This window comes from Hemitrygon akajei, chromosome 23, assembly GCF_048418815.1.
Source record: "Hemitrygon akajei chromosome 23, sHemAka1.3, whole genome shotgun sequence".
NCBI lineage: Eukaryota > Metazoa > Chordata > Chondrichthyes > Myliobatiformes > Dasyatidae > Hemitrygon > Hemitrygon akajei.
In genome coordinates this window covers 58,718,493-58,743,657 of record NC_133146.1, presented here as the reverse complement: position 1 = coordinate 58,743,657, position 25,165 = coordinate 58,718,493, and the positions used below count along the sequence as shown (strand labels likewise).

The window sequence follows — 25,165 nt, the reverse complement described above, 5'->3', positions numbered from 1 at the left end:
AGAATTGACTCCATGTTATGATCAAATTTGTAGCCAGCTGAATCTAAATAATTTTATTTTGGATTGTTATGCTGTAAGCAAGCACACCTCTGAAGTATAATTTCAGTGAATGATTAATAATTAAAGTTAATGTTTCAAAGTCCAAGGACTTGAGAATTTTACAGTAAAGGGGTCAGAATTAGAACAAAACAAACCTGGAAAACTGGTGAAAGATCATTTCTGAAATATTCATGCCCACAGGTGTTTCCTGACCTGCTGAGTGATTCTAACATTTTCTGGTTTTATTTAAGTCAACATTTGATACTCTTGATTTTCTTTTTAAATTTTACATCCCAGTTTCAACATAGTGAAGAATACGAGAAGGACATTGAAAAACAATGGAACCAAGCAGCAGGTGCTGAAGTGGCCATGAAAAGAGAGAACTCACTGAAGTACACTCAGGTTAGTTGGGCAACAAAAGATTATGTTGATACACAAACATCACTCTCCTCAATACTTTCCTGATTGTCTGAATGATTTGACTGATATTAATAAAAGTGAATTTCCTAATTGACCAGCTAATAACACAGAATGCAAGTCAATTAATAGTTTAAAGTTCAAAGTAAATTTCATTATCTAAGTATGTCTAAGTATATTTTTCATTATCAAAATATGTCACCATATTTAACCCCAAAATTCTTTTTCTTATGGGAATACTCAGCAAATCTATAGAATCATAACTATTACTGGATAAATGAAAGATCAACCAGAGTGCAGGACAAAAATACTGTGTAAATGCCGATGTAAATAAGACCATAAGACCTTAGGATATAGGAGACAGATTAGGCCATTTAGGCCATCAAGACTGCTTTACAATTTCAACATGGCTGATCCATTTTCCCTCTCAGCCCTAATTTCCTGCCTTCTCCCCATATCCCTTCATGGCCTGACTAATCAAGAATCTATCAACCGCTGTCTTAAATACACCTAATGATTAGGCCTCCACAGCCACCTATGGCAATAAATTCCACAGATTCACCACAATAAATAATGAGATCTTGCGATAATGAGTTAAAGAGCCCTTATAGTGAGATCATTGGTTGTAGGAACATCTCAGTGATGGGGCAAGTGAGTGGAGTCATCCCTTTTTATTCAAGAGCCTGATGGTTGAGAGGTAGAAACTGTTCTTGAACCTGGTGATAAAAAAGTCCTGAAGCTCTTGAGGGCAACAGTAAGAAGAAAGCATGACAAACACAATGCCAGAGGATCTCAGCGGGCCAAAACATTGGCTGTACTTTTTAACATAGATGCTGCCTGTCCCGTTGAGTTCCTCCAGCATTTTGTGTGTGTTGCTTGGATTTCCAGCATCTGCAGATTTTCTCTTGTTTGAGAAGAGAGAATGGCCTGGGTGGTGGGGATCTCTGATGATGGATGCTGCTTTCCTATAACAGTCTTTCATGTAGATGTGCTCAATGGTGAGGAGAGCTTTACCTGTGATGGACTGGGCCAAATCCACTACCTTTTGTAAGATTTCCCGTTTAAGAGCATTGTTGTTTTCATACCAGGCTGTGATTCAGCCAGTCAATATACTCTTCACCACACATCTATAGATTTGTCAGAGTGTTAGATGTCATGCTGAATCTCCACAGACTCCTAAGGAAGTGCTAATATATTTAGATTGAAATTTAACATTAACATTTTTATGCTTCACGTCCTACCTTAGTGGGACTTGAATTCCGTTTACTATTTTACCAATGCCATTCCTGTACAACAAATACCCAATGAAATTAATCAGTCTTTCTATATTCGACCTGAACCAGTGAAAAGCTTTGCTCAATTCTGTCCATGTCCCTCAACTATTCTCCTGGTTACTGTAAACTAATATAGCTCCGGTTTAAGTCTTGTTCTCATTGCTATCCCATGAAATGCAGAGGGCAAAGGCATTTAAATAAAACATTCAAAGATTAAAGATTAGCTGTATTTGTCAAACATACACTCAGTGGGCTACTTCATTCGGTATCTGCTGAACCTTATAAAGTTGCTGCTGAGGGTAAGTTTGTGGTCTTCTGCTGCTGTAGACTATCCACTTCAAGGTTCAACATGGATGCTCTTCTGCACACCACTGCTGTAATATGTGGTTATTTGCATTACTGTTGCCTTCCTGTCACCTTGAACCAGTCTAGCTCTCTTCTCTGACATCTTTTATTAACAAAGCAGTTTCCCCGACAGAACTGCCACTTACTGATTTTTTTGTTTTATGCACCATTCTCTGTAAACTCTAGAAACTGTTGTGCATGAAAATCCTAGGTGATCACATATTCTGAGATAATCAAATCACCCCATCTGGCACCAGCGATCATTCCACAGTCAAGTCACTTAGATCACGTTTCTTCCCCCTTTCTGATGTTTGGTCCAACCAATAACTGAACCTCTTGACCATGTCTTCATGCCTTTATGCATTGAGTTGCTGCCACATGATTGGCTGATTAAATATTTGTTTAAATGAGCAGGTGCACAGGTGTACCTAATAAAGTGGCCATTGAGTGTAATCAAAACACATGGATTAAAATAGTAAAAGGTTAAAAGATAAATTAAAAATATATAACAATTGTAAACAGTAACAATAATTAACATGAAGAAAGGAATCTCAAACCACTTTCCTTTTCATATTGGGTTATTATTCCCATTCAAATGAGTGGTGTTGTGTTCCATGGTTGAGAAGAGCTGAAAGACTAGATGTAAAGTGTGTTTGCCCCTCAGCTTAGTATACCTAGGTATCGTTCTTCACCCAGTGGCAAGTCGAATGGACAAGAGGTACCTGGCCTCCACCACCTTTCTGACTTCTTTGATTCATTCCATTGGTGCAGAAGTTAGAAATCTTTACAGAATTACAATCTTCTGTTCCAGACCATTTATTTCTAATTAGTTTTTAATGCAAAAGATATCTGCATGGCTATTTTTCAGGACAAGGAAGTAGTAATTCAACCTTACTGAGGCTCCTTGATGGAGGTAGTATGTGTGAGGGAGAGTTGAGAATCCACAGAGGCTACATGAAATGCTTCTATCCTAATATTAAGTTAGGCATGTTTTTGGTTTAGCTGGTAGCTGACTGAAACAGAATATTTTTTTAAATATATGAAGTAAACACTGATCCTGTTAGCCATTTTATTTGCTCATGTCCACGTGGACTTTGAAGAGTGAAAAAGGAGTTGGGCTGCTAATGTGTACCACCAATTAAACAGCCTCTTAAAGCAGTGACTGTGACCAAAATGTACATTCCTTTAGAAATTAAAATTAAAACTTCCAAGAAGAAGCTGGAATTCCCTCTGATTCCACAATATGGGGAGTGTCCCCAAATTTCCTAATTATAACTTGCCCCTGGTATCAGGCAAAGGAAGCTGATGATATTAGGTATTTCAAATGGGGGTGTAACCTGTCACAGGAACAAACTTTGATTATTGACGCCTGCCTTTTGTTTTGGAAATCTCCCAGCAAATGATTGCACATTAAAAAATGCTGATGTCAATTGCTTGTCATAGAGTTGTACGGGGCGCTACAGCACACGTTGGCCACGTCAACCAAGTTGTCTACTTGCGCTAGAACTGTTTCCCAAACATTTGGCCCATATCCCTTTAAGTCTCTCCACGTATCCATCTAAATGTCATCTAGGCACCATAATTGTACTGAAATTTACATCTTCCTCTCACAGCTCATTCCAGAAATTCACCACACTCTGTGTGGAAAAAGTTGATCTCAGATCCCTGTTAAGTCTTTCCTCCATCACCTAAAACCTATTCCCTTTAGTCATTAGCCTACCCTACTCTGGGAAAAAGATTGTGACTATTCACATTTGAATGGGATGAAAAATCATATACGCCAGGTCTTGTAATTTTTAATATATTACCTCAAGGCAAGGCAAGTCATTAAATCATCTGTAGTGTTGAATTTTCCTTTGTAATTCTATTGTTCACATTGTTAATGTTTTGTGGTAATGTGCTTTACCATATTAACTATGCCTTTTTTTAAAAGACCATAAGGCATAGGAGCTGAATTGGGTCATTCAGCCCATCGAGTCTGCTCTGCCACTTCATCATGGCTGATCCATTTTCCTTTGCCTTCTTCCAGTAACTTTTCATGTTCTGACTAATCATGAACCTGTCAACCCCGACCTTAAATACACACAGTGACATGGCCTCCACATCAGATTCCACGGATTCACCACCCTCTGGCTAAAGAAATTCCTCTTCATCTCTGTTCTAGATGGACACCCTATATTCTGAGGCTGTGCCCTCTGGTCCTTGATTCCCTCACTATAGGAAACATCCTCTCCACATCTATTCTGTCTAGTTCTGTCAACGTTCGATAGATTTCAATGAGATTTCCCCTCATTCTTCTTAATTGCAGCAAGTACAGGCCCAAAGCCCTCAAACCCTCCTCACAGGATAACCTTTTTGTTCCTGGAATAATTCTTGTGAACCTCCTTTGAACCCTCTCCGTCCTTTCTTAGAAAAGGGGCCAAAACTGCTCTCAGTACAACTGCCATGTGCAGAAGTTCGCTGATGACACAGCCATAGTGGGGTGTGTCAGGAATGGACAGGAGGAAGAGTATAGGAAACTGATACAGGACTTTGTGATATGGTGCAACTCAAACTACCTGCGTCTCAATATCACCAAGACCAAGGAGATGGTGGTGGACTTTAGGAGATCTAGGCCTCATATGCTGCCAGTGATCATTAATGGCGAATGTGTGGAGCAGGTTAAGACCTACAAGTATCTGGGAGTACAGTTAGACGACAAGCTAGACTGGACTGCCAACACAGATGCCTTGTGCAGGAAGGCACAGAGTCGACTGTACTTCCTTAGAAGGTTGGCGTCATTCAATGTTTGTAGTGAGATGCTGAAGATGTTCTATAGGTCAGTTGTGGAGAGCGCCCTCTTCTTTGTGGTGGCGTGTTGGGGAGGCAGCATTAAGAAGAGGGACGCCTCACGTCTTAATAAGCTTGTAAGGAAGGCGGGCTCTGTCGTGGGCAAAGTACTGGAGAGTATAACATCGGTAGCAGAGCGAAGGGCGCTGAGTAGGCTACGGTCAATTATGGAAAACCCTGAACATCCTCTACATAGCACCATCCAGAGACAGAGAAGCAGTTTCAGCGACAGGTTGCTATCGATGCAATGCTCCTCAGACAGGATGAAGAGGTCAATACTCCCCAATGCCATTCGGCTTTACAGTTCAACCGCCAGGAGTAAGATATGTTAAAGTGCCGGGGTTAGGACTCAATGTATTTAAGAAAACTACTTAAGAACTTTTTAAAAGCTATTATTAATGCTTTTTGAGAGGGTGATTTTAGATGCATATATTTTTACTGAGTTAAGTATTGTATGTAATTAGTTTTGCTGCAACAAGTGTATGGGACATTGGAAAAAAGTTGAATTTCCCCATGGGGATGAATAAAGTATCTATCTATCTATCTATCTATCTATCTATCAAGTGAGGCCTCATCAGTGTCTTATAAAGTCTCGACATGACATCCTTGCTTTTATATTCTAGTCCTCTCGAAATGAATGCTAACATGGTATTTACTTTCCCTGCCACCTGCAAGTTACTCTTTAGAGGATTGCCAAATCTCTTTGAATCACGGATTTTTACTATTAAAGTATATGGCTTTCCAAATGTGGCTGCCGACCAATTCTATTTGTTTGTGGGCACAAAATAGGATTCACTAGTCAGTTAAATGGCTGGATTATTCAGGTTGAAATGCAACAGATTGATCAAAGTCTGGAAACAACTGATAACTTTGAAGGTGATGCTATCTTATTTTGTTGTTATAACTTCAGCTGAAAAAAAGCTAGTTAGTGCATTGGCATTTTGTTTTAATGATCTAAAGTACCTGTTTGGTTAAGCAATGATAATAATAAAAGCAACCCAAATAAACTGGAAATAAACCAAAGATAAATCAAGAACATTAAATCAGTGTGATCTCAGTTCTTGAGTAACAGATTTGAAGTAAATAGTCTGGGTTATAATTTAGCTAATTTGCAAATTTAAATTAATGAATATTGAGGCTTAAGTCAGAAAGATAAATAGGTGTGTATCAGTGATATATCAGAAAATCTGGTCTTTAAATGTAATTGTCAATATGGGTTGACTTACAATTTGCTTCTCCTTTGACAGCCTGAGTTCTCTGCTGAGTTTGAGGAAGCGAAGGGGAAAGGGAGTTTCCCAGCAATGATCACACCAGCATACTACAGTGCCAAGAGAGCCAATGATCTTGCAAGTGATGTGAGTATTTGATTAGGAAAAACAAGGGTTTCATTGCAATACAATTGTTAGGCAGAACCTGAAATATTCCAGAATTAGGTTGTTTTCAAGAAACTGGTGTACTATATGACAATCTGCTTAAGGTTGTTTATAGTATGGGAGGTAGTGGGGATGAGTTCCCACTGTCTATTAAATGCTCCCAATTGCATACATTTCAGATAGCCTCTGATAACCAAGTCCAGCTCCTGTGGTTTAGCTACTAAGCCAGGTGCAGACAAGAGAAGGGGCAAAGGCAGGTTACTGGCATCTTAAAACCAGTCGCTTTGGGCAGATGGGGCTTGTCAGTCATGGCTGACAGCTCACCTAGGAGAAGGAAAACTCTGGTCTTGGACCTCCACTGCCTTGCAGTTATACCCACTCATGGGGAAGGCTTTGGGAGTAAACCCTGAGGCAGTCCTATGTAGAGTTCAACGCAGACTGGCAACTTAAGTGACACTACTAGTTCCTAATTGTATCGGTCTCTGCCATTCCTTTTGATTTATCGGCAGCATGGAGAGGGGGAGCCCGCTACATGGCAACCGCTTGCTCTCCATGTTGTACTGTCCTGGCTTGCGTATCGTGTAGACAGCTGGGACGCAACATCCACGGTCGAGCCTGACTGATGGAGGACTTCTGATAAGACAGATGCACAGAATGAAGTGAAGTGAACTTGTGTCATGTTTATCTACTCCCAGTTTCCAAAGTGAGCCACGGTGACATAGATAATGCCTCTGTGATTACAGTGAGCGTTCTGACTCGATCAAGTTTCTCTATCCTCTCTGAAAAGTAAGAACAAGCCCAATACCAGATCACTGCACTGTGTAAAAAATTTTTAGGCACATATCTATAGCTAGGGTGCCTAAGGCACAGTACTGTATTTGTCAAGGTGGAGCAGAGAATGAGTTTGAAAATCTGGGTGCAGCAAAGTATGTTAGGAATGGTGAGAATGGAGCACTGCGGGAGGGTGTGGGACAGTTGGTAAAGGAGGAGTGCCAGGGGTGGGGTATGGTGTGGGTGCAGACACACCCAGCTCTGAGACACCAGGCAGGATCAGTTGATTTCAAACAATTGGCTTATCGATCATTACAGAATGTCTCTCTGTTCTCCCCCCTCTCCCTGACCCCTTCCCACTCTCAGTCTACAATAGAGAGCCATACCAGAATCAGGTTTATCATCACTCACTCATGTCATGACATTTGTTTTCTTTTTGCAGCAGCAGTATAGTACAATACATAAAATTACTACAGTATTGTGCAAAGGTTTTAGGCACCCTAGCTGGATATATGTGCTGTACGTGGCCGCAGTATTGCAGTTTGTTCTTCCCTGCAAAGTCTGTATCCCAGAAATGTAAAATTCCCTGAGAGGCAGCGTAATCTGTCACTTCGAATTTCAGGCATGTGAATGCAGCATTACCTTGATTTCAATCACCCTGTCTCTTCTGATGTCAAGTGGGTTCCAATTACTAAATCAGGTTTCAAACCTCATGAAATTCTCAACAATTTTGATTAAGGTTTATTATGCTAAGCAACATTTTGATTTCATGTTGTCTGCAAAATGAATATGCATAATGTTTTTCCAAGTACAGCTATTTTGTATGTATGTAATAATGTACGTGTGTGCTGGGGTGGAGATACATCTCCAGCAGAGGAAGTGTGAAGTAGTCCTTCCCTCTGCTAGCCAGTAGATCACCCTTTGGCAAGGTGTAGCACCTGCGTAGCTCCCCAGTCAGGGTCACGTGAATCCATGGGAGCAGGTGGTGGATGCTGATCTCTGGAACAGAACCCCTGGTTTCCCATTTTTAGTAGCAATTTAACAAATCTCATCACCCACAGATAGAACAGACCGATGAGTTAACCTTCTTGTAGCTAGTGACTCATTCTTCACTTGGAAATCTTCAATTCACACTCGTGTGTTAATCGTCATCTCACTATGTCCTGTATCATATGATGTAGGTGATCATGAATTTTCCTTTTCCTCCAGCCCTTGACCTTTTCTGCCCACCTGGCTTCACCTCCTTCCCCTCCCTCCACCTTTATATTCTGGCATCTTCTCGGTCGTGAAGAAGGATGTCGCCCCAAAGTATCGATTATCTATTCATTTCCACAGCTGCTGCTGGACCTGCTGAGTTCCTCCAGCATTTTGTCTGTGTTGCTTTGGATTTCCAGCATCTGCAAACTTTCTGATGTTTATGATCTGACCATGATTGTTACTGGCCAATTTTTCTACAGAAGTGGTTTGCCATTGCCTTCTTCTGGGCAGTGTCATTACAATACGGGTAACCCCAGTCATTACCAATACTCTTCAGAGATTATCTGCTGGTGTTGGTGGTTGCACAACCAGGACTTGTGACCATCACCACCTGCTCCCGTGGCTTCATGTGACCCTGATCGGGGTTTAGGGGAGGCTTAGCAGGTGCTCCCCTTATCCAAGGGTGACCATTAGGCTAGCAGAGGGAAGGAGCAGCTTACACCTCCTTTGGTAGAGATGTATCTCCCCTCTCTCACCCATGCTTTATCTACAGTTGATTTATTGATATTTTTGTGACAATAGTGTCATTTATAATCTGCTTTCCCTCATCTTCCTAGTGTTAAAGATATTAAAGTATCATTTCTCATTGCAAAACTCAATAAAAATTTTGCCCTTCTGATTCACGATACAGTCACACAAGAGATTCTGCCAGTGCTGGAAATGCAGAGAAACACACACAAAATGCTGGAGGAACTCAGCAGGTCAGGTAGAATCTATGGAGAGGAATAAAATGGCATTGTTTTTGGCTGAGACCTTCATCCTTTATTCAGTATCAAATCAACATCACTGACGTATGTTGTGAATGTTGTTGTTTTGCAGCAGTTTTCCTCTTCATGAACGAGTTTTCCTCTCCATGGTTGCTGTCTGACCTGATGAGTTCAAGATGTAGTATATTTTTATGTTCTGTAATTTACAGCTGGTATCACCATGGTTATTATCCCTGTCAATTTTTTCCTTGTGTGTCAAGCACACTATCACATATTACATCTTTCTTCAGTATGCTTTCCCATCAACTTGACATGTAGACACATACCAGTCCCCTAATCTAATTCATTCATGACCAAGACCTGAGAGTTGTGTAACATCTTCCTTAAAATCTTTAAGCTTTTGATTGTCATAACCTTGTCCTTGACAAACAATCATTGATCTTTTTATTCTGAAAACTTAGTTGTGTTCTGAACTTTGAACCTTTGCCCTTCATTCTTTACAGAGGGAAAAATGACATGTGGAAAGTAGTCTTTGAGGGAGTATTTTAAGAAGAATGAGTACAAGGATACAAATACACGGTTAATTGCTGTCATTAAAGAATGATGCTGTAAGGATTATGTTGATGACAAGACACTAATGTACATGATTAAGTCATTGTTTAAGAGACAATCTCTTCCCGATTGCAGATAAAATACAAGAAAGACCTTACACAGATGAAAGGATCGGCCCAATACCACACAATGACAGCTGAAGAGAACTTAACCATGAAGCGTGCCCAGGAAGTTAACAAGCTTGTCAGTGAGGTAAAGGAACTTAATTGCTTGTGTATTTTTATACCTATTGGCGAGGAGTCATAACTGTAAATTTTCATAAAATTCATTGTCCTCAAAGGAAGACTGTTTACAGTTTTATTGATTTGTTGTGGGGTAATTAAAAATATCAGAGTCCAGTATGAACCAGAGCAAATGGATTTTCCACCTGATGATCTGTATCTGTAGCTGATGCCTTTCCAGTCTGTTTAATGACAAAGGTTGTATCAGAACTACTGAAATATATTTCTGTATTATAGGGCTATGTTATGTCTTTATCTCAGGAATACACAATAAGATTTAACATGAATTTAGTAATTTAGTTGATGCAAACAATTTTAAATACTGGTCTATTGATGATGGTCTGGAACTCCTGGTTCTACCTGATCTTGGAGGTCAGGGTAGAATTTGGTTGGGAGCACTGCATTTAAATACTAGGTCTAGAAAAGTTTACCTATGAAAAACTTGGGTTCCAGAAGGTGGCTCCACCAAAGAATCTTCTACAAAGCGAAGGAAAGTGCAGCATCTAAGTTGCCTCAGTACTTGCAGCAGCTTTAGGATTGACTTAGTGTTTGACAAGGAAATTATGTCAACAGATGAACGTTGGTCTATAAATATTTTACATAAAACTAAAAGATAAAGGAACAGCATTAGGACATTTGACCCATCGATCCACCATTTCCACCATTTGATCATGGCTGATTTAGATATTTTTAAATCCCATTCTCCCATCTTCCCCCGTAACCAACTAAGAATTTATCAGCGATAACATGAAATCACTTCCTAATCAGGTCTGATATCATCGGCATATGTTGTGAAATTTGTTGTTATGCAGCAGCAGTACATTGCAATAGATAATAATAAAAACTGCAATTACACATGTCCTGGGTGATAGGGGACCATAATGATGGATACCACCCTTTTGAGGCATTGCTCCTTGAAGATGTCCTGGATGCTGGGGAGGCCAATTATAAAACATGAGAATGTACAGATTAGTATCCAAACGTAAATCGTATAGTTGGCCAAGTCCGATCAAATTCCCCTCACTGGCCTCGATGCCACTTCCTTCTCACATCCCAAAGAGGTGCTGGTTGGTAGGTTAATTGGGAATGCAGATTGTTCCCTGTGTGCAGGAGAGTGATAGACAATAGACAGTAGGTGCAGGGGTAGGCCATTCGGCCCTTCTAGTCAGCACCACCATTCACCGTGATCATGGCTGATCATACACAATCAGTACCCCGTTCCTGCCCTCTCCCCATATCCCTTGACCCCGCTATCTATAAGAGCTCTATCTAACTCTATCTTGAATGCATCCAGAGACTTGGCCTCCACTGCCCTCTGGGGCAGAGCATTCCACATATCCACCACTCTCTGGGTGAAAAAGTTTTCCCGCATCTCTGTTCTAAATGGCCTACCCCTTATTCTTAAACTGTGGCCTCTAGTTCTGGACTCGCCCATCAGTGGGAACATGCTTCTTGCCTCCAGTGTGTCCAATCCCTTAATAATCTTATATGTTTCAATCAGATCCCCTCTCATTCTTCTAAATTCCAGTGTATACAAGCCCAGTCGCTCCAATCTTTCAACATATGACAGTCCTGCCATTCCGGGAATTGACCTTGTGAACCTACGCTGCACTCCCTCAATAGCAAGAATGTCCTTCCTCAAATTTGGAGAACAAAACTGCACACAATACTCCAGGTGTGGTCTCACCAGGGCCCTGTACAGCTGCAGAAGGACCTCTTTACTCCTATACTCAATTCCTCTTGTTATAAAAGCCAGCATGCCATTAGCTTTCTTCACTGCCTGCTGTACCTGCATGCTTACTTTCATTGACTGATGTACAAGAACACCTAGATCTCATTGTACTTCCCCTTTTCCTTACTTGACTCCATTTAGATAGTAATCTACCTTCCTGTTCTTGCCACCAAAGTGGATAACCTCACATTTATCCACATTAAACTACATCTGCCATACATTTGCCCACTCACCCAACCTGTCCAAGTCACCCTGCATTCTCATAACATCCTCCTGACATTTCACAATGCCACCCAGCTTTGTGTCATCAGCAAATTTGCTAATGTTACTTTTAATCCCTTCATCTAAATCATTAATGTATATTGTAAACAGCCGCGGTCCCAGCACCGAACCTTGCGCTAACCCACTGGTCACAGCCTGCCATTCCGAAAGGGACCCGTTAATCGCTACTCTTTGTTTCCTGTCAGCCAGCCAATTTTCAATCCATGTCAGTACTCTGTCCCCAATACCATGTGCCCTAATTTTGCCCACTAATCTCCTATGTGGGACTTCATCAAAAGCTTTCTGGAAGTCCAGGTACACTACATCCACTGGCTCTCCCTTGTCCATTTTCATAGTTACATCCTCAAAAAACTCCAGAAGATTAGTCAAACATGATTTTCCCTTCATAAATCCATGCTGACTCGGACTGATCCTTCTACTGCTATTCAAATGTGTCGTAATTTCCTCTTTTTATAATTGACTCCAGCATCTTTCCCACCACTGATGTCAGGCTAACCGGTCTATAATTCCCTGTTTTCTCTCTCCCTCCTTTCTTGAACATTAGCCACCCTCCAATCAGCAGGAACTGTTCCTGAATCTATAGAACATTGGAAAATGATTACCAATGCACCACAATTTCTAGAGCCACCTCTTTAAGTACCCTGGGATGCAGACCATCAGGTCCTGGGGACTTATCAGCCTTCAGACTCAACAGTCTATCCAACACCGTTTCTTGCCTAATATAAATTTCCTTGAGTTCATCCTTTACCCTAGTTCCTTTGGCCACTATTACATCTAGGAGATTATTTGTGTCTTCCCTAGTGAAGACGGATCCAAAGTACCTGTTCAACTCATCTGCCATTTCCTTGTTCCCCATAATAAATTCACCTGTTTCTGTCTTCAATGGCCCAATTTTGGTCTTGACTATTTTTTTGCTACTCGCATACCTAAAGAAGCTTTTACTATCCTCCTTTATATTCTTGGCTAGTTTACCTTCGTACCTCATTTTTTCTTGGCGTATTGCCTTTTTTGTTATCTTCTGTTGCTCTTTAAAAGTTTCCCAGTCCTCCGGTTTCCTGCTCATCTTTGCTATGTTATACTTCTCTTTTATTTTTATACCGCCCTTTACTTCCCTCGTCAGCCATGGCCGCCCCTTACTCCCCTTAGGATCTTTTTTCCTCTTTGGAATGAACCGATACTACATCTTCTGCATTATTCCCAGAAATACCTGCCATTTTTGTTCCACTGTCTTCCCTGCTAGGGTATTGTTCCATTGAACTTTGGCCAGCTCCTCCCTCATAGCTCCATAGTTCCCTTTGTTCAACTGTAATACTGACACATCCGATTTTCCTTTCTCCTTCTCAAGTTGTAGGTTAAAACATATCATATTATGGTCACTACCTCCTAATGATTCCTTTACCTCGAGGTCCCTGATCAAATCCGGTTCATTGCACAACACTAAATCTAGAATTGCCTTCTCCCTGGTAGGCTCCAGTACAAGCTGTTCTAAGAATCCATCTCGGAGGCACTCCACAAACTCCCTTTCTTGGGGTCCAGTACCATTCTGATTCTCCCAGTCTACCTGCATGTTGAAATCCCCCATGACAACTGTATCATTACCTTTGCGATATGCCAATTTTAACTCTTCATTCAACTTACACCCTACATCCAGACTGCTGTTTGGGGGCCAGTAGATAACTCCCATTGGGGTCTTTCTACCCTTAGAATTTTTCAGTTCTATCCATACTGACTCTACATCCCCAGATTCTATGTCCCCCCTCGCAAGGGACTGAGTATCATTCCTCACCAACAGAGCCACCCCACCCCCTCTGCCAGTCAGTCTGTCCTTTCGATAAGATGTATATCCTTGAATATTCATTTCCCAGGCCCTGTCCGCTTGAAGCCATGTCTCAGTTATTCCCACAACATCGTACTTGCCAATTTCCAACTGAGCCTCAAGCTCATCTACTTTATTCCTTATACTTTGTGCATTCATATATAATACTTTTAATTCAGTACTCCCCTCTCCTTTCATATCAATTCCTATTTCACTTGGCCATACTGTATGATCTCTTCTTGAGCTTTCTACTCCATTGATTCTGTTGTCCTTTTTAACTTTTCTTATTTTCACTTTCCCTTTAACTCCATCCTTATATTTCCAGTTCATCCTCTCCCCCCCACTACTTAGTTTAAACACATCCGTGTTGCAGTGGCAAACCTGTCTGCCAGAATGCTGGTCCCCCGCCTATTAAGGTGCAACCCATCCCTTTTGTACAATTCATCCCTACCCCAAAACAGATCCCAGTGGTCCAAGAATGTAAATCCTTGCATCCTGCACCAGTTCCTCAGCCGCACATTCAGATCCATTATCTCCCTGTTCCTGCCCTCTCCAGCACGAGGAACTGGAAGCAAACCAGAGATAACCACCCTGGAAGTCCTGCTTTTCAGCCTTCTTCCGAGTTCTCTGAAGTCCCACTGCAGAATGTCCTTCCTCTTCTTCCCGATGTCATTTGTGCCGACATGCACCACCACTTCCGGCTGTTCACCTTCACCCTTGAGGATTCCCTGCAACCGGTCCGTGATGTCCTGGATCCTAGCACCAGGGAGGCAACACACCATCCTTAAATCTCGCCTGTTGCCGCAGAAACCCCTTTCCGTACCTCTTACTATGGAGTCCCCTACTACCACGGCTCTTCCTGATGTCTGACTCCTCGGCTCTGCCTCTGCACCAATTTTCGGCTCGCAGACCTGTCTGCCTCTCAGACTGGCAGTATCTTCTGTCCTGACAGCTTCCAAGAAGGTGAACTTGTTTATGAGAGGTACATCCCCTGGGGTCTCCTGTACTTCAAGCATCCTTTCCTTCCTCATCGTCGCCCCCTTTCTCTCTTCCGGTATCCTCGGTGTAACGACCTCACTGTAGGTCCTGTCCAGAAAACCCTCGTTTTCACGGATAAACCTGAGGTCATCCAGTTCTTTCTTCAGTGCTGCAACATGCTCCTTCAGAAGCTGAATCTGGACACACTTTCCACAGCTGTAGCAGCAGTAAAGAGTCAGGGTTGGGGAGGTGGGGCATGTGGAGGGTGCTGTTCAGATGGGGTGAGGGAGAGAGTGTGGAATGGCAGTGGTTCTGAGGGGAATGTGGGGAGACTAAAATAAGCTTAGTGTAAGATTAGCATAAACGGGGTCTTGATGGTCTCTTTGAACCCAGTGAACTGCAGGGCCTGTATCCATGCCAAATGGCCCATGATTCTATTGAAAACTCAACAATACCATTGCCAAAAACATTCAGCCAGATTGGCTGGAGAATCATCAGCTGGCAAAGTGGTCAGGAACTCAGAGGAAGATATATTATTAGAGGGAAAACTGGAAGAAAGTACACTCTATAATTTAGTTTGTCATAATAGCACACATGATTGTCCAATTAATGTTAAGCTCAAGAGAACTTAGGTTACTTGCCAAATTTATACAAAGGCTTTGAATACTTGATATTTGAAATATTGTCATCCCAAAATATGTGTTTATTTAAATTGCAAGGTACACTACTGTGCAAAGGTCTTAGGCACATGTTCTGTATATAGCAAGGGTGCCCAAGACTTTTGCACAGTATTGTATTTTGTTTATTTTCTTGGAAATGGAGAAGTATTTCAATGTAACTAACCAGTTACTACTTTGTATTCCTATTAATTGACTATTTTATTTATAACTTTTTCAGATTGGGTACAAGAAGGACAGAGAAACATCCAAGGGTCACAGCATTAACTACTGTGAGACGCCCCAATTCAAGAATATTGCTAAAATATCTAAATTTACAAGCAACGTAAGTCATCCCAGCTTTGTGCAACTTTTAGGGATAAAATTGTTGCTCCTGAGATCAATGATAGGATAATTATTGTATTTCTTGTATTTAATTATAATAAGAAATTAGAAAGGTGTATTTATTCTTTGATATACAGTGCTGTGCAAAAATCTTAGCCATGTATGAATAGCTAGGGTGCCTAAGACTTTGGCACAGTACTGTATTTGACAACATGGAGTGGAGACTAAGTTTGTAAATTTGGCGGGAGCAAATGTTGTTGTGAATGGCAAGATTTAAGTGCCACGGGAGGGATGTGGGACAGGTGGCAGAGGGGGAGTGCTGGGGTGGGGGTGGGGGGTTGGCACAGCTACAGATACACCCAGCCCTGAGACACCAGACAAGGTCCTTTGATTCCAAGCAATTGGTTTATTGACCATTACAAAATGTCTCTCTGGTGCATCCCACTCCCTCCCTCTCCCTTCCCCTTTTCCTAACCATGATTCCCCTCTCCCTGCCCCCTTCCCACTCTCAGTCCACAATAGAGACCCATATCAGAATCAGGTTTATCATCACTCACATATGTCATGAAGTTTGATTTTTTTTGTGGCAGCAGTACAGTGCAGTACATACAATTACTACAGTACTGTGCAAAAGCCTAGCTATATATAGCAACACACAGAGTGCTGGAGGAACTCAGCAGGTCAGGCAGCATCTATGGAGATGAATAAACAGTTGATGTTTCGGACTGAGGCACATCTTCAGGACTGAGAAGGAAGGGGGAAGATGCTAGAAGAAAAAGCTTGGGGGAGCGGAAGCAGGCAAGGTGAAAGGTGATACCAGGTGGGTGGGAAAGGTCAAGGTTTGGAGAAGGAATCTGATTGGAGAGGAGAGTGGACCATTGGAGAAAGGGAAGGAGGACAGGACCCGGGGGAGGTAAAATGCAAGTGAAAAGAACTAAAAGGTCAGAGTGGGGAATGTAGGAGGAGGTGGGGATATTTGTTTTCTGGAAGGAATAATTGATATTCACGCCATCAGGGTGGAAGGTACCAAGACCAAATATGAGGTGTTGCTCCTCCACCCTGAGGGTGGTCTCATCTTGGCACAAGAGGAGGCCATGGACTGACACGTCGGAATGGGAATGGGAATTAAAATGTTTGGCCACCGTGAAGTCCCGCTTTTGCAGGGATTGGAACAGAGGTGCTTGATGAAATGGTCCCCTTACAAAGAATATCGCCAGTGTAGAGGAGGCAGTGTAGAGGAGATCGATCTATATATATATATATATACACCTAAGAATTTTGCACAGTACTGTAATGGTATTCTACTCTAGATTAAGTTTATTGAATATGTTCACTATTCTCTCCATCTCTTGGGTTGCTAACACAAATGACACATTTCACTGTTTGTTTCAATGTTCATGTGATAAAGGCACTTGATTCTTGAATCACTTAGGTTAAAATTCAGAGTTTAGTTGCTATTGGCTTTTGTACATTTTGGTTCCCCTTCAGTGATTGTGTAGATCTATAATTTAGCCAGATGCAGTATAAAGTTCCTTTTGCTTTGCTCTAGCGCTGGCTCTCTTTGTGTTTTAGGGGTTCCCAAACGTTTTTGTGCAATGGATCCCTACCATTAATCAAGGGGTCCATGGACCCCAGATTAAGATGCCGTGATTTAAGGAGTTACTATTACTGCAGACTAATTCAGTGAACAGCCTTCAGTATCTGGACTCTTGCAATTATATTGACAAATAATATTCTAAGTGGTAGTCATATTACACATGTAAATCCGTGAGAGAATTAATCAAGAATTGGTCAGATCACATTCTTTTGACGTTCAGTGCCGTTGCTGTAATTGAATTTCCGACCAGAAAGTTAACTGGATTGAGACGGGATGAGTTGTTGTCTGGAGGAGATGGAACAGGAGGGTGATTAAAACAAAAAGAGCACAGGGAGAAAGAAAAAGGAATTGCTGGAGCTGGTCTGTTCTGACACAAACTGGAAAGGCTGGTTATCTGAAGTTGCATTCGGTTTCCTGCTCAGCTTTCATTCTCTTGTTTCACTTCTGCCAGACAAATCACCTGAAGTTAACACATCTTCATTACACCATTTCAGCCAGCACTACTAATATATGTGTCGTTTACTCTGTCCAGATCTTCTGCACAAATATACCCTTTCTTTGTTCTCTCCACCCCCCGAAACTTAAAGCATTTTTAATTTTCCAAACCAATTCTGATAAAATGTGAATGCCCAGAAACATTGAGTATTTTTCCCTCTATAGACATTGGATTATTTCTGCCATTCTCAGTTTTGATTTTAACTTCAATACATAAGGGCGGCATGGCAGTGTAGTGGTTAGCACAACACTTTACAGTACCAGGAACTTGGGTTCAAATCCCACCGCTGCCTGTGAGGGGGTTGTATGTTCTCTCTGTGACCTCATTGGTTTCCTCCGGTTCTCCAGTTTCCTCCCACAGTCCAAAGACCTTCGTGTTGGTGGGTTCCATGATTAGGCTAGGGTTAAATCAGGGGATCTGCTGGGCAGCATGGATTGAAGGGCCAGAAAGGCCTGTTCTGTGCTGTATCTCAATAAATATAGTAATGGTATTAATGTAGTATAAATGGAATTCTCTTCTTTTGATGTAAGACAATTCCCAGTCAGTTTTGCTGGTTAAGTAGTTTGTGACTGTGTGATTAAAACATGACATTAATATATTACTCTATTTCCTTTGCATAGCTCAAGTACACAGAAGACTACCAAAACCAAGTGAAAGGTCACTATGAGGGCATTGGCATGGATAGGCGCACAATACATTGTATGAAAGTTGGAAGTTTGGCAAGTGACGTGAGTATAACGAAGAATAGTAATTAATGAAGTTCATTGTTGAATTCACTGATCAGATCAATGCTAGAGTGGATACTATAGGAAGAGTGCAGAGGATATTTACAAGAGTGTTGCCTGCATTGGAGAGCATGCCTTCTGAGAATAGGTTGAGTGAACTCGGCCTTTTCTGCTTGGAGCGACGAAGGGTGAGAGGTGACCTGATAGAGGTGTATAAGATGATGAAAGGCATTGATTGTGTGGATAGTCAGAGGCTTTTTGCCAGGGCTGAAATGGCTAACACAAGGGGGTATAGTTTTAAGGTGCTTTGAAGTAGGAACCGAGGAGAAGTCAGGGAGGGGTAAGTATTTCACACTGTGAGTGGTGAGTGCATGGAATGCACTGCTGGCGACAGTGGGGCAGCAGGATACAATAGGGTCTTTTAAAAGACTCTTAGATAATGCTTAGCAAGATAGTACATGGAGTTTAGAAAGATAGAGGGCAATGCGGTAGGGTAATTCTAGGAAGTTTCTAGAATAGGATACATGGTCAGCACAACATTGTGGGCCGAAGGGCCTGTAAATGTGCTGTAGATTTCTATGTTCTATGTTCTCGACCTTCCTAGGAATGACAAGGCAATGGGATTCACTGCTGCCAAACACTCGGTGTGGGGAGGATCATCCAGTACACTCAGTAAACCTGCACCAAGTTTACCATGGTGCAGCGGAATGGCTGGGGAACTGCGGGACGATGGTATTCCACAATATCTGGAATGACAGCAGTGAGGCACATTAGGAGGTCTGAGGCTTACAGTCACACACTCTTGTATGGGACTCCGAAACTTCCTGATAGTTCTACAGTCCATCCCTGGCTCTGCTTTTGCAGACGTTCTCAAACCGAATTTGAACACAAGTCATAGAAATGTACAAAAATCATTTGATACGGCAACCAAACCTTCACGGTGTTGTAATGAATGGCATCAAAAACATGTAAGAACACAGAAGTCTGACAAGAAAGAACAACAACCAAAAGGAGGAGGGGGAAGAGGGAAAGAGAGGGAGAGGGAGGGGAGGAGGGGATTGGTAGGGAGCAGAAAGGAGAGAGAGGGGAAAGGAAGGGAGGGGAGGGGGAGGGAGTGGAGGGAGGAGAGGGAAAGAAGGGGAAGGGATTGAAGGGGACGGGGTAGAGGGAAAGGGGGTGGGACAGAAGGGATTGAGGGGGGATGGGGAGAGAGGAAGGAGGGGGAAAGTGGGGGAGGGGGAGAGGCAGAGAGTGAATACAAACTAGTTTGGCTGTTCATAGGAATGAGCTTTGGTATGTACGACAGACTATTAAATTTAATATCATGGGAGCTTGTTCACAGATACAGGGTCACTAAGTTAGGTGTTCATAACCCTGAGATGACTTGTACCATGCAGAATTTCTATCATTCCTCAGTAATTTCATGTATATTATGTTCAGTAATGATTTCTAATTATAGCCCCATTCTTTTAAATAATGATGATAATGAGGTCACATTATGCGAACAACACACATAAAATGCTGGTGAAACGCAGCAGGCCAGGCAGCATCTATAGGAAGAAGCACTGTCGACGTTTCGGGCTGAGACCCTTCGTCAGGACTAACGAAGGGTCTCGCCCTGAAACATCGACAGTGCTTCTTCCTATAGATGCTGCCTGGCCTGCTGTGTTCCACCAGCATTTTGTGTGTGTTGTTTGAATTTCCAGCATCTGCAGATTTCCTCGTGTTTGCTCACATTATGTGAGATCCAATGCCGGTTTATGCTGAATACCACTGCTAGAAGCTGCGAAGTATTTCATAGACTGTAATTTTATGTATGGCAAGATGCTTCATAAAAATAATGTCAATTTATGCCTTTTGTGAAGCAATGCAAAGAACAGGAAGTGAACAATGACAAGCTTTTATGTCAAGGTAGCATTTCACTTTAATTTGATTGATTTTTAATCCAAAGCTGTTTACAGAGGCGTATACACAAGAGATTCTGCAGAAGTTGGAAATCTAGAGAAAAACACAGAAAATGCTGGAGGAATGCAGCAGATCAGGTAGCATCTTTGGAAATGAGCAAACAGTTGATGTTTTGGGCTGAGACTCTTCTACAGGGCCTGCTTATTTTCTCCAGCATTTTTTGTGTGTTATTCCAGTTTACAGAGGAAATATAATCTCAAATATTATAAGTTTTGTTATGTGCCTGGCTACAGTAAATATGACTTTGATTCTGAATAGATTGCAAACATATCTATCTACTTGTTATATTTTAAGGAAAGCTATTAAGTGTATGCAGAAGTCATATTCTAGAAACAACAATTAACAATTTGATAATGAGATAATTAGCTTAAACCTACTGGTTTGACCAAGCAACAGTTCGACTCTTGTTTACTAAAGTTGGCATTTACTTAACAAAAAGACATTGCTAAATGCCAATTTTCTGGTATTTGCAGTACAAAGGGCATGAAACTTGTGCACAAGAATTCATAATGTAGGCAAGAGGCAAATCACGCAAGAAAAGATGGGGAAAAAAAGTAAATATTCAGATTTCCAATGAGAAAATTATTTTTGTAAGTGGGGAGTCACAGCTGCTTAACCGTTGGCTACATTAAAGTAACTTCTGGGTAAGGAATCTGTACATCCTCTCTGTGGAATGCGTGGGTTTTCTCTGGGTGCTCCGGTTTCCTCCCACAGTCCAAAGATGTACTGGTTATTAGGTTAATTGGTCATTGTCAATTGTCCGGTGATTAGGCCAGGGTTAAATTGGGCGTGGCTGGTGGTATGGCGCAAAGGGCTGGAAGTGCCTATTCAGCACTGTCTCTCAACAAACTAATAAATCAATAATGCTATTACAGTGCTAGTGACCTGGGTTCAATTCCAGCCACTGTTTATACGTTGTCTCCATGAATGTGTAAACTTCCTCCGTGTGGTTTGGCTTCCTCCCACGGTCGAAAGGTTAGTACGTAGTTTAATTAGTCACATGGGTATTATTGGACAGTGTGGGCTTGCTGAGCCATAATGGCCTGTATTGCACTGCATCTCCAAATAAATAAAGAGAGAAAGAAGTATACTCTCCGTATGAAGAGAGTTTGAGCAAATTGGAACTTCACTCAGTGGAGTGTAGGAAACTGAGGGTTAATATTTAGAGATGTGTACACACAGGCTGAAAACAATCTTTTCCCCAGGTCGGGGGAATCAAGAACTAGAGGACATAGGTTTAAGGTGAGAGGGGAGAGATTTAGTATGAAACTGATGGGCAATTCTTTTCACTCATAGGGTGGTTCATGAGCTACCAGAGCAGGTGGTTAAGGCAGGATATAAGACAAATAAGAAAGACATAAGAAACATTTAAAAGACATTTGGATATGTACATGGATAGGAAAAGTTTCGAGAGATATGGGCAACACTCCCTCGGATTTAAAGCTGCACAGACCAATCATTGCTTTGAGCAGGAATTTTTTACATGGCCTGAAAACTGCGCTGCACTTTAAATGTGTTTTTTGTAATATGCATACTCTGAATGTATAGAATGAAAATTGAAAAATCACAACTTTTGATTTTATTTATTAATTGGAGGATATAATGAAATATAGTGCAACAAAGAAAATTTTTCATGTTTTGTAAACATTTTCTTGTTTGTCTTTATTCTAACTGCACGGCAACAGAAGTTAAGTGCGCGGAGGTATTGCAGTCACCGTGTGGCTGCACACTTGTGCAGATGAGAGGGACAAATGCAGGGAAATTCAGCTCGCACAGTAGCGTAGGGTTAGATCGGGGGATTGCTGGGTGGCGTGCGCGAAGGGCCGAAAGGACCGATTCCATGCTGTATCTCAATAGATAAATAAATGATAGACAGCAGACAGACCTGGCCTAGATAGGGATCTTGGTTGGCATGCACCAGTTGAGCTAAGTGTCTATTTCCAATGTGTATGTCCGTATGACTAAGAAATCTAATAGAGAATTCAGGATTAACTTCATTACGCAGAGAGTGATATGAACGAGGATTTCCGTACTAACGTGCATCCAAGAAATTGGGATGAGATGATCATCCATGTAGCTGGATGATATTCTGGCTGCTGGTTACCATTAAGCTGACACCTGAGAGCAAGGAAAAGGAAATCTAACAGAAGTCTAAGAGAATATCCATCGCTGACATACTTTGTAAATTATAACAAATTGTAAAACATTTTACAAATCGGGTAAAAATAATCGTGACCAGCTTTCTTTGGAGTCAATGGAAAGCATTTTCTCTTCAACACAAATTGCAGAATGACTTTTTTTAGTAATTATCTTTATATTTTATGAACGATAAGATTGACTATTATGTTAGATACCATTGCTTAGGAATAATCAAACACTTTTTGGCATGCAACATAAGAATAAATATTCATTTTCTTGACAGAGTCCAATGCACTCAATGCTAATTAATGTTTCACAGAATTATGTATTGATACCTGTCAGGATTCAGCTCCTGTCATTGACAGACTCAGAATGTTTTCAAAACCATTTTGGTGCTAATCCAGTAAATGCAAGCTTCTTGAAGGAATAATATTTACTGCAAAATTCTGACGTATTTTTCAGAGGAAGTACAAAGGTGGTTTGGAAGGGGACAAAATGCTTTGCTTTTACCCAGCTGATGTCACACCTTCGTATGAGACAATGAAGAAACTGGTCCCATTAAAAGATGTAAGTGTCATGTTTTGTAACTTAAAAACATTAAACTAATTCAAAGGAAGTCACAGGAGTCTAACTTTGTGTTTACTTAAGCGAGGCGCGCACGTATCACGTGGTGACTTGATTTATGTATGCAATTAACGTATTTATGCATATAACCTGTAATGAATTACTTAGAAGAACAAGAATGCTTAATCAACAAATATATATACAACACACACAAAATGCTGTAGGAACTCAGCAGGCCAGGCAGGAAAAGACTACAGTCGATGTTTCAGGCCGAGACTCTTCAAAAAATTTGGATTACTACATTGTGAAGTCTCTTCCGGGGATGCCTACCCTGAAGAAGTTTAATCTTCCCTATGAAGTGTCTCAGCCCGAAACATCGACTATACTCTTTTTCCAGAGATGCCGCCTGGCCTGCTGAGTTCCTACAGCATTTTGTCTGTGTTGCTTGGATTTCCAGCGTTTGCAGATTTTTTTCCTGTTTGTTAGTATGTACACAAGATTACTCAAATATTACTGCTGAACTATTAAATACACAACATTCCTCGCTGCTTAGCTATAAACACCAAATCGAAGGAGGCTGCATCTCCACTATATATACAGTTGTGGTTGTCTGACAATGACAAGAAACCTGTGCCGGAGATTTTAAAGAGGAGAAGCGTTGCACTGGGGCAGTTCCACTCTCTCGACCTCAGAAGCCCGGGTCCAGTGATATAAACAAGCGTCATAAACTGGGGTCTTCCTTGGTTGCAGTGAATGACCATGACATCTTCTGGCCTTGTCATGCTCTTCGCTCTCCATGAAGTGTTGCAGTACTGTCTTCTGGGTCGTTGGATCTCACTGTAGATCTCATCCGCCTAGTGCCGACTTCACATGCTTGGACAGGCATGTCCACATCTCACGGGGGTATGAGGCCGCCAGCCTATTGAAGCAGTGTACTGGGCTGTGGCTACTTGGAGCCACAAGTGAGAGCTGAGTGTTTGGTTTCTTACTCCTGTGGGATAATGTTTTCTTTGACAAGAGGGATTGCTCTGCTTGACAGGTGGTTGTGAGACAATCTCAGGTTCTGAGGTCTCCTCAGCAGAGTTGACTCAGAGCCTGCAGGAGGTGGTTCTGACAATGGCAGCCACCTTTCTTGTTCTTTTCTCAGCATTTCTCTCTGAATCTACTTCTCCCCCAGCCCTGGTTTCATTCTTTCTCTTCTATTTCCTCACACTCCTCACTTTGTTTTTCTCTGTCTCTTTCAACTTCTTGTCTTTTGTTTTCTCACCTTCCTTTTTCTCCTTTCTAGGACATGCATCTTGTCTTGGGAAGGTGCATTTAGTTCTGAGTTCTGAGACTGCAAAAGTGGTTCTGAAAACTCTGGGCTCCTTTCTTCTTCCTTTTTCTAGTTCGTGCATCTTGATCTTGTGAAGGTGCATTTAGTTCATTGAAGTATTCTCTTATTAATCCTTCTATGTCTCCCTTTACAACCTGATCTCTCCTCTTGATCTTCTCATGCACAGCATCATGTGGCGAGTCCTCTATTTTCATATCTCTATTGACTCCTTTCTTTTTGGCCTTCCATTCATCCAGATAGGTTTTGGTTTTTGTATCTACTTTTACAAGCAGCTTTTTGTCTTCCACTTGAAGTTCATGCAATAACCTTAATGCACACAGAGTAGATTCTGGTTCTTCAAACTCTCAAAAGCTGAATGGTTGTAACTTTCCTGAAGCTCTTTGAACTCTTTCCCATCTTAAAACCAAGCCTCATTCACAAGTAACTGCCTGATTAACATATCCTTGGTCCAATATGCTTTCCAACCAGAGGTTGGCAACAACACCTGTTTGCCCTTGGTTGGACAACGGTTCATGGTGTACAGCATGGAGACAGTTGTGGCATCACCCACTACCTTTCTTAGTTCACTTTCAGTTGACTCGTTTGCAGGGGATGTGGCATTGAAATGGTGAATGGATCTCCAATCAAGTTGTCGTTGTCTCAGTCAATCTCACCCCCACAATACTGGCCCTCCTGCTTTTACCACATAC

The 25,165-nt window shown here is 41.6% G+C and overlaps 1 protein-coding gene across 2 annotated transcripts in view; it reads left to right on the top strand.

Annotated features, from left to right (window-relative positions):
• nrap (nebulin-related anchoring protein) overlaps positions 1-25,165 on the top strand; it is a 122,311-nt gene that overhangs the window by 9,907 nt on the left and 87,239 nt on the right. For both annotated transcript variants that reach the window (XM_073027792.1, XM_073027790.1), the window contains exons 7-12: positions 337-441; positions 6,152-6,259; positions 9,700-9,816; positions 15,551-15,655; positions 18,368-18,475; positions 23,039-23,143. In XM_073027792.1, coding sequence (XP_072883893.1) covers positions 337-441; positions 6,152-6,259; positions 9,700-9,816; positions 15,551-15,655; positions 18,368-18,475; positions 23,039-23,143 — 648 coding nt within the window. The remainder of the gene's footprint in view (positions 1-336; positions 442-6,151; positions 6,260-9,699; positions 9,817-15,550; positions 15,656-18,367; positions 18,476-23,038; positions 23,144-25,165) is intronic.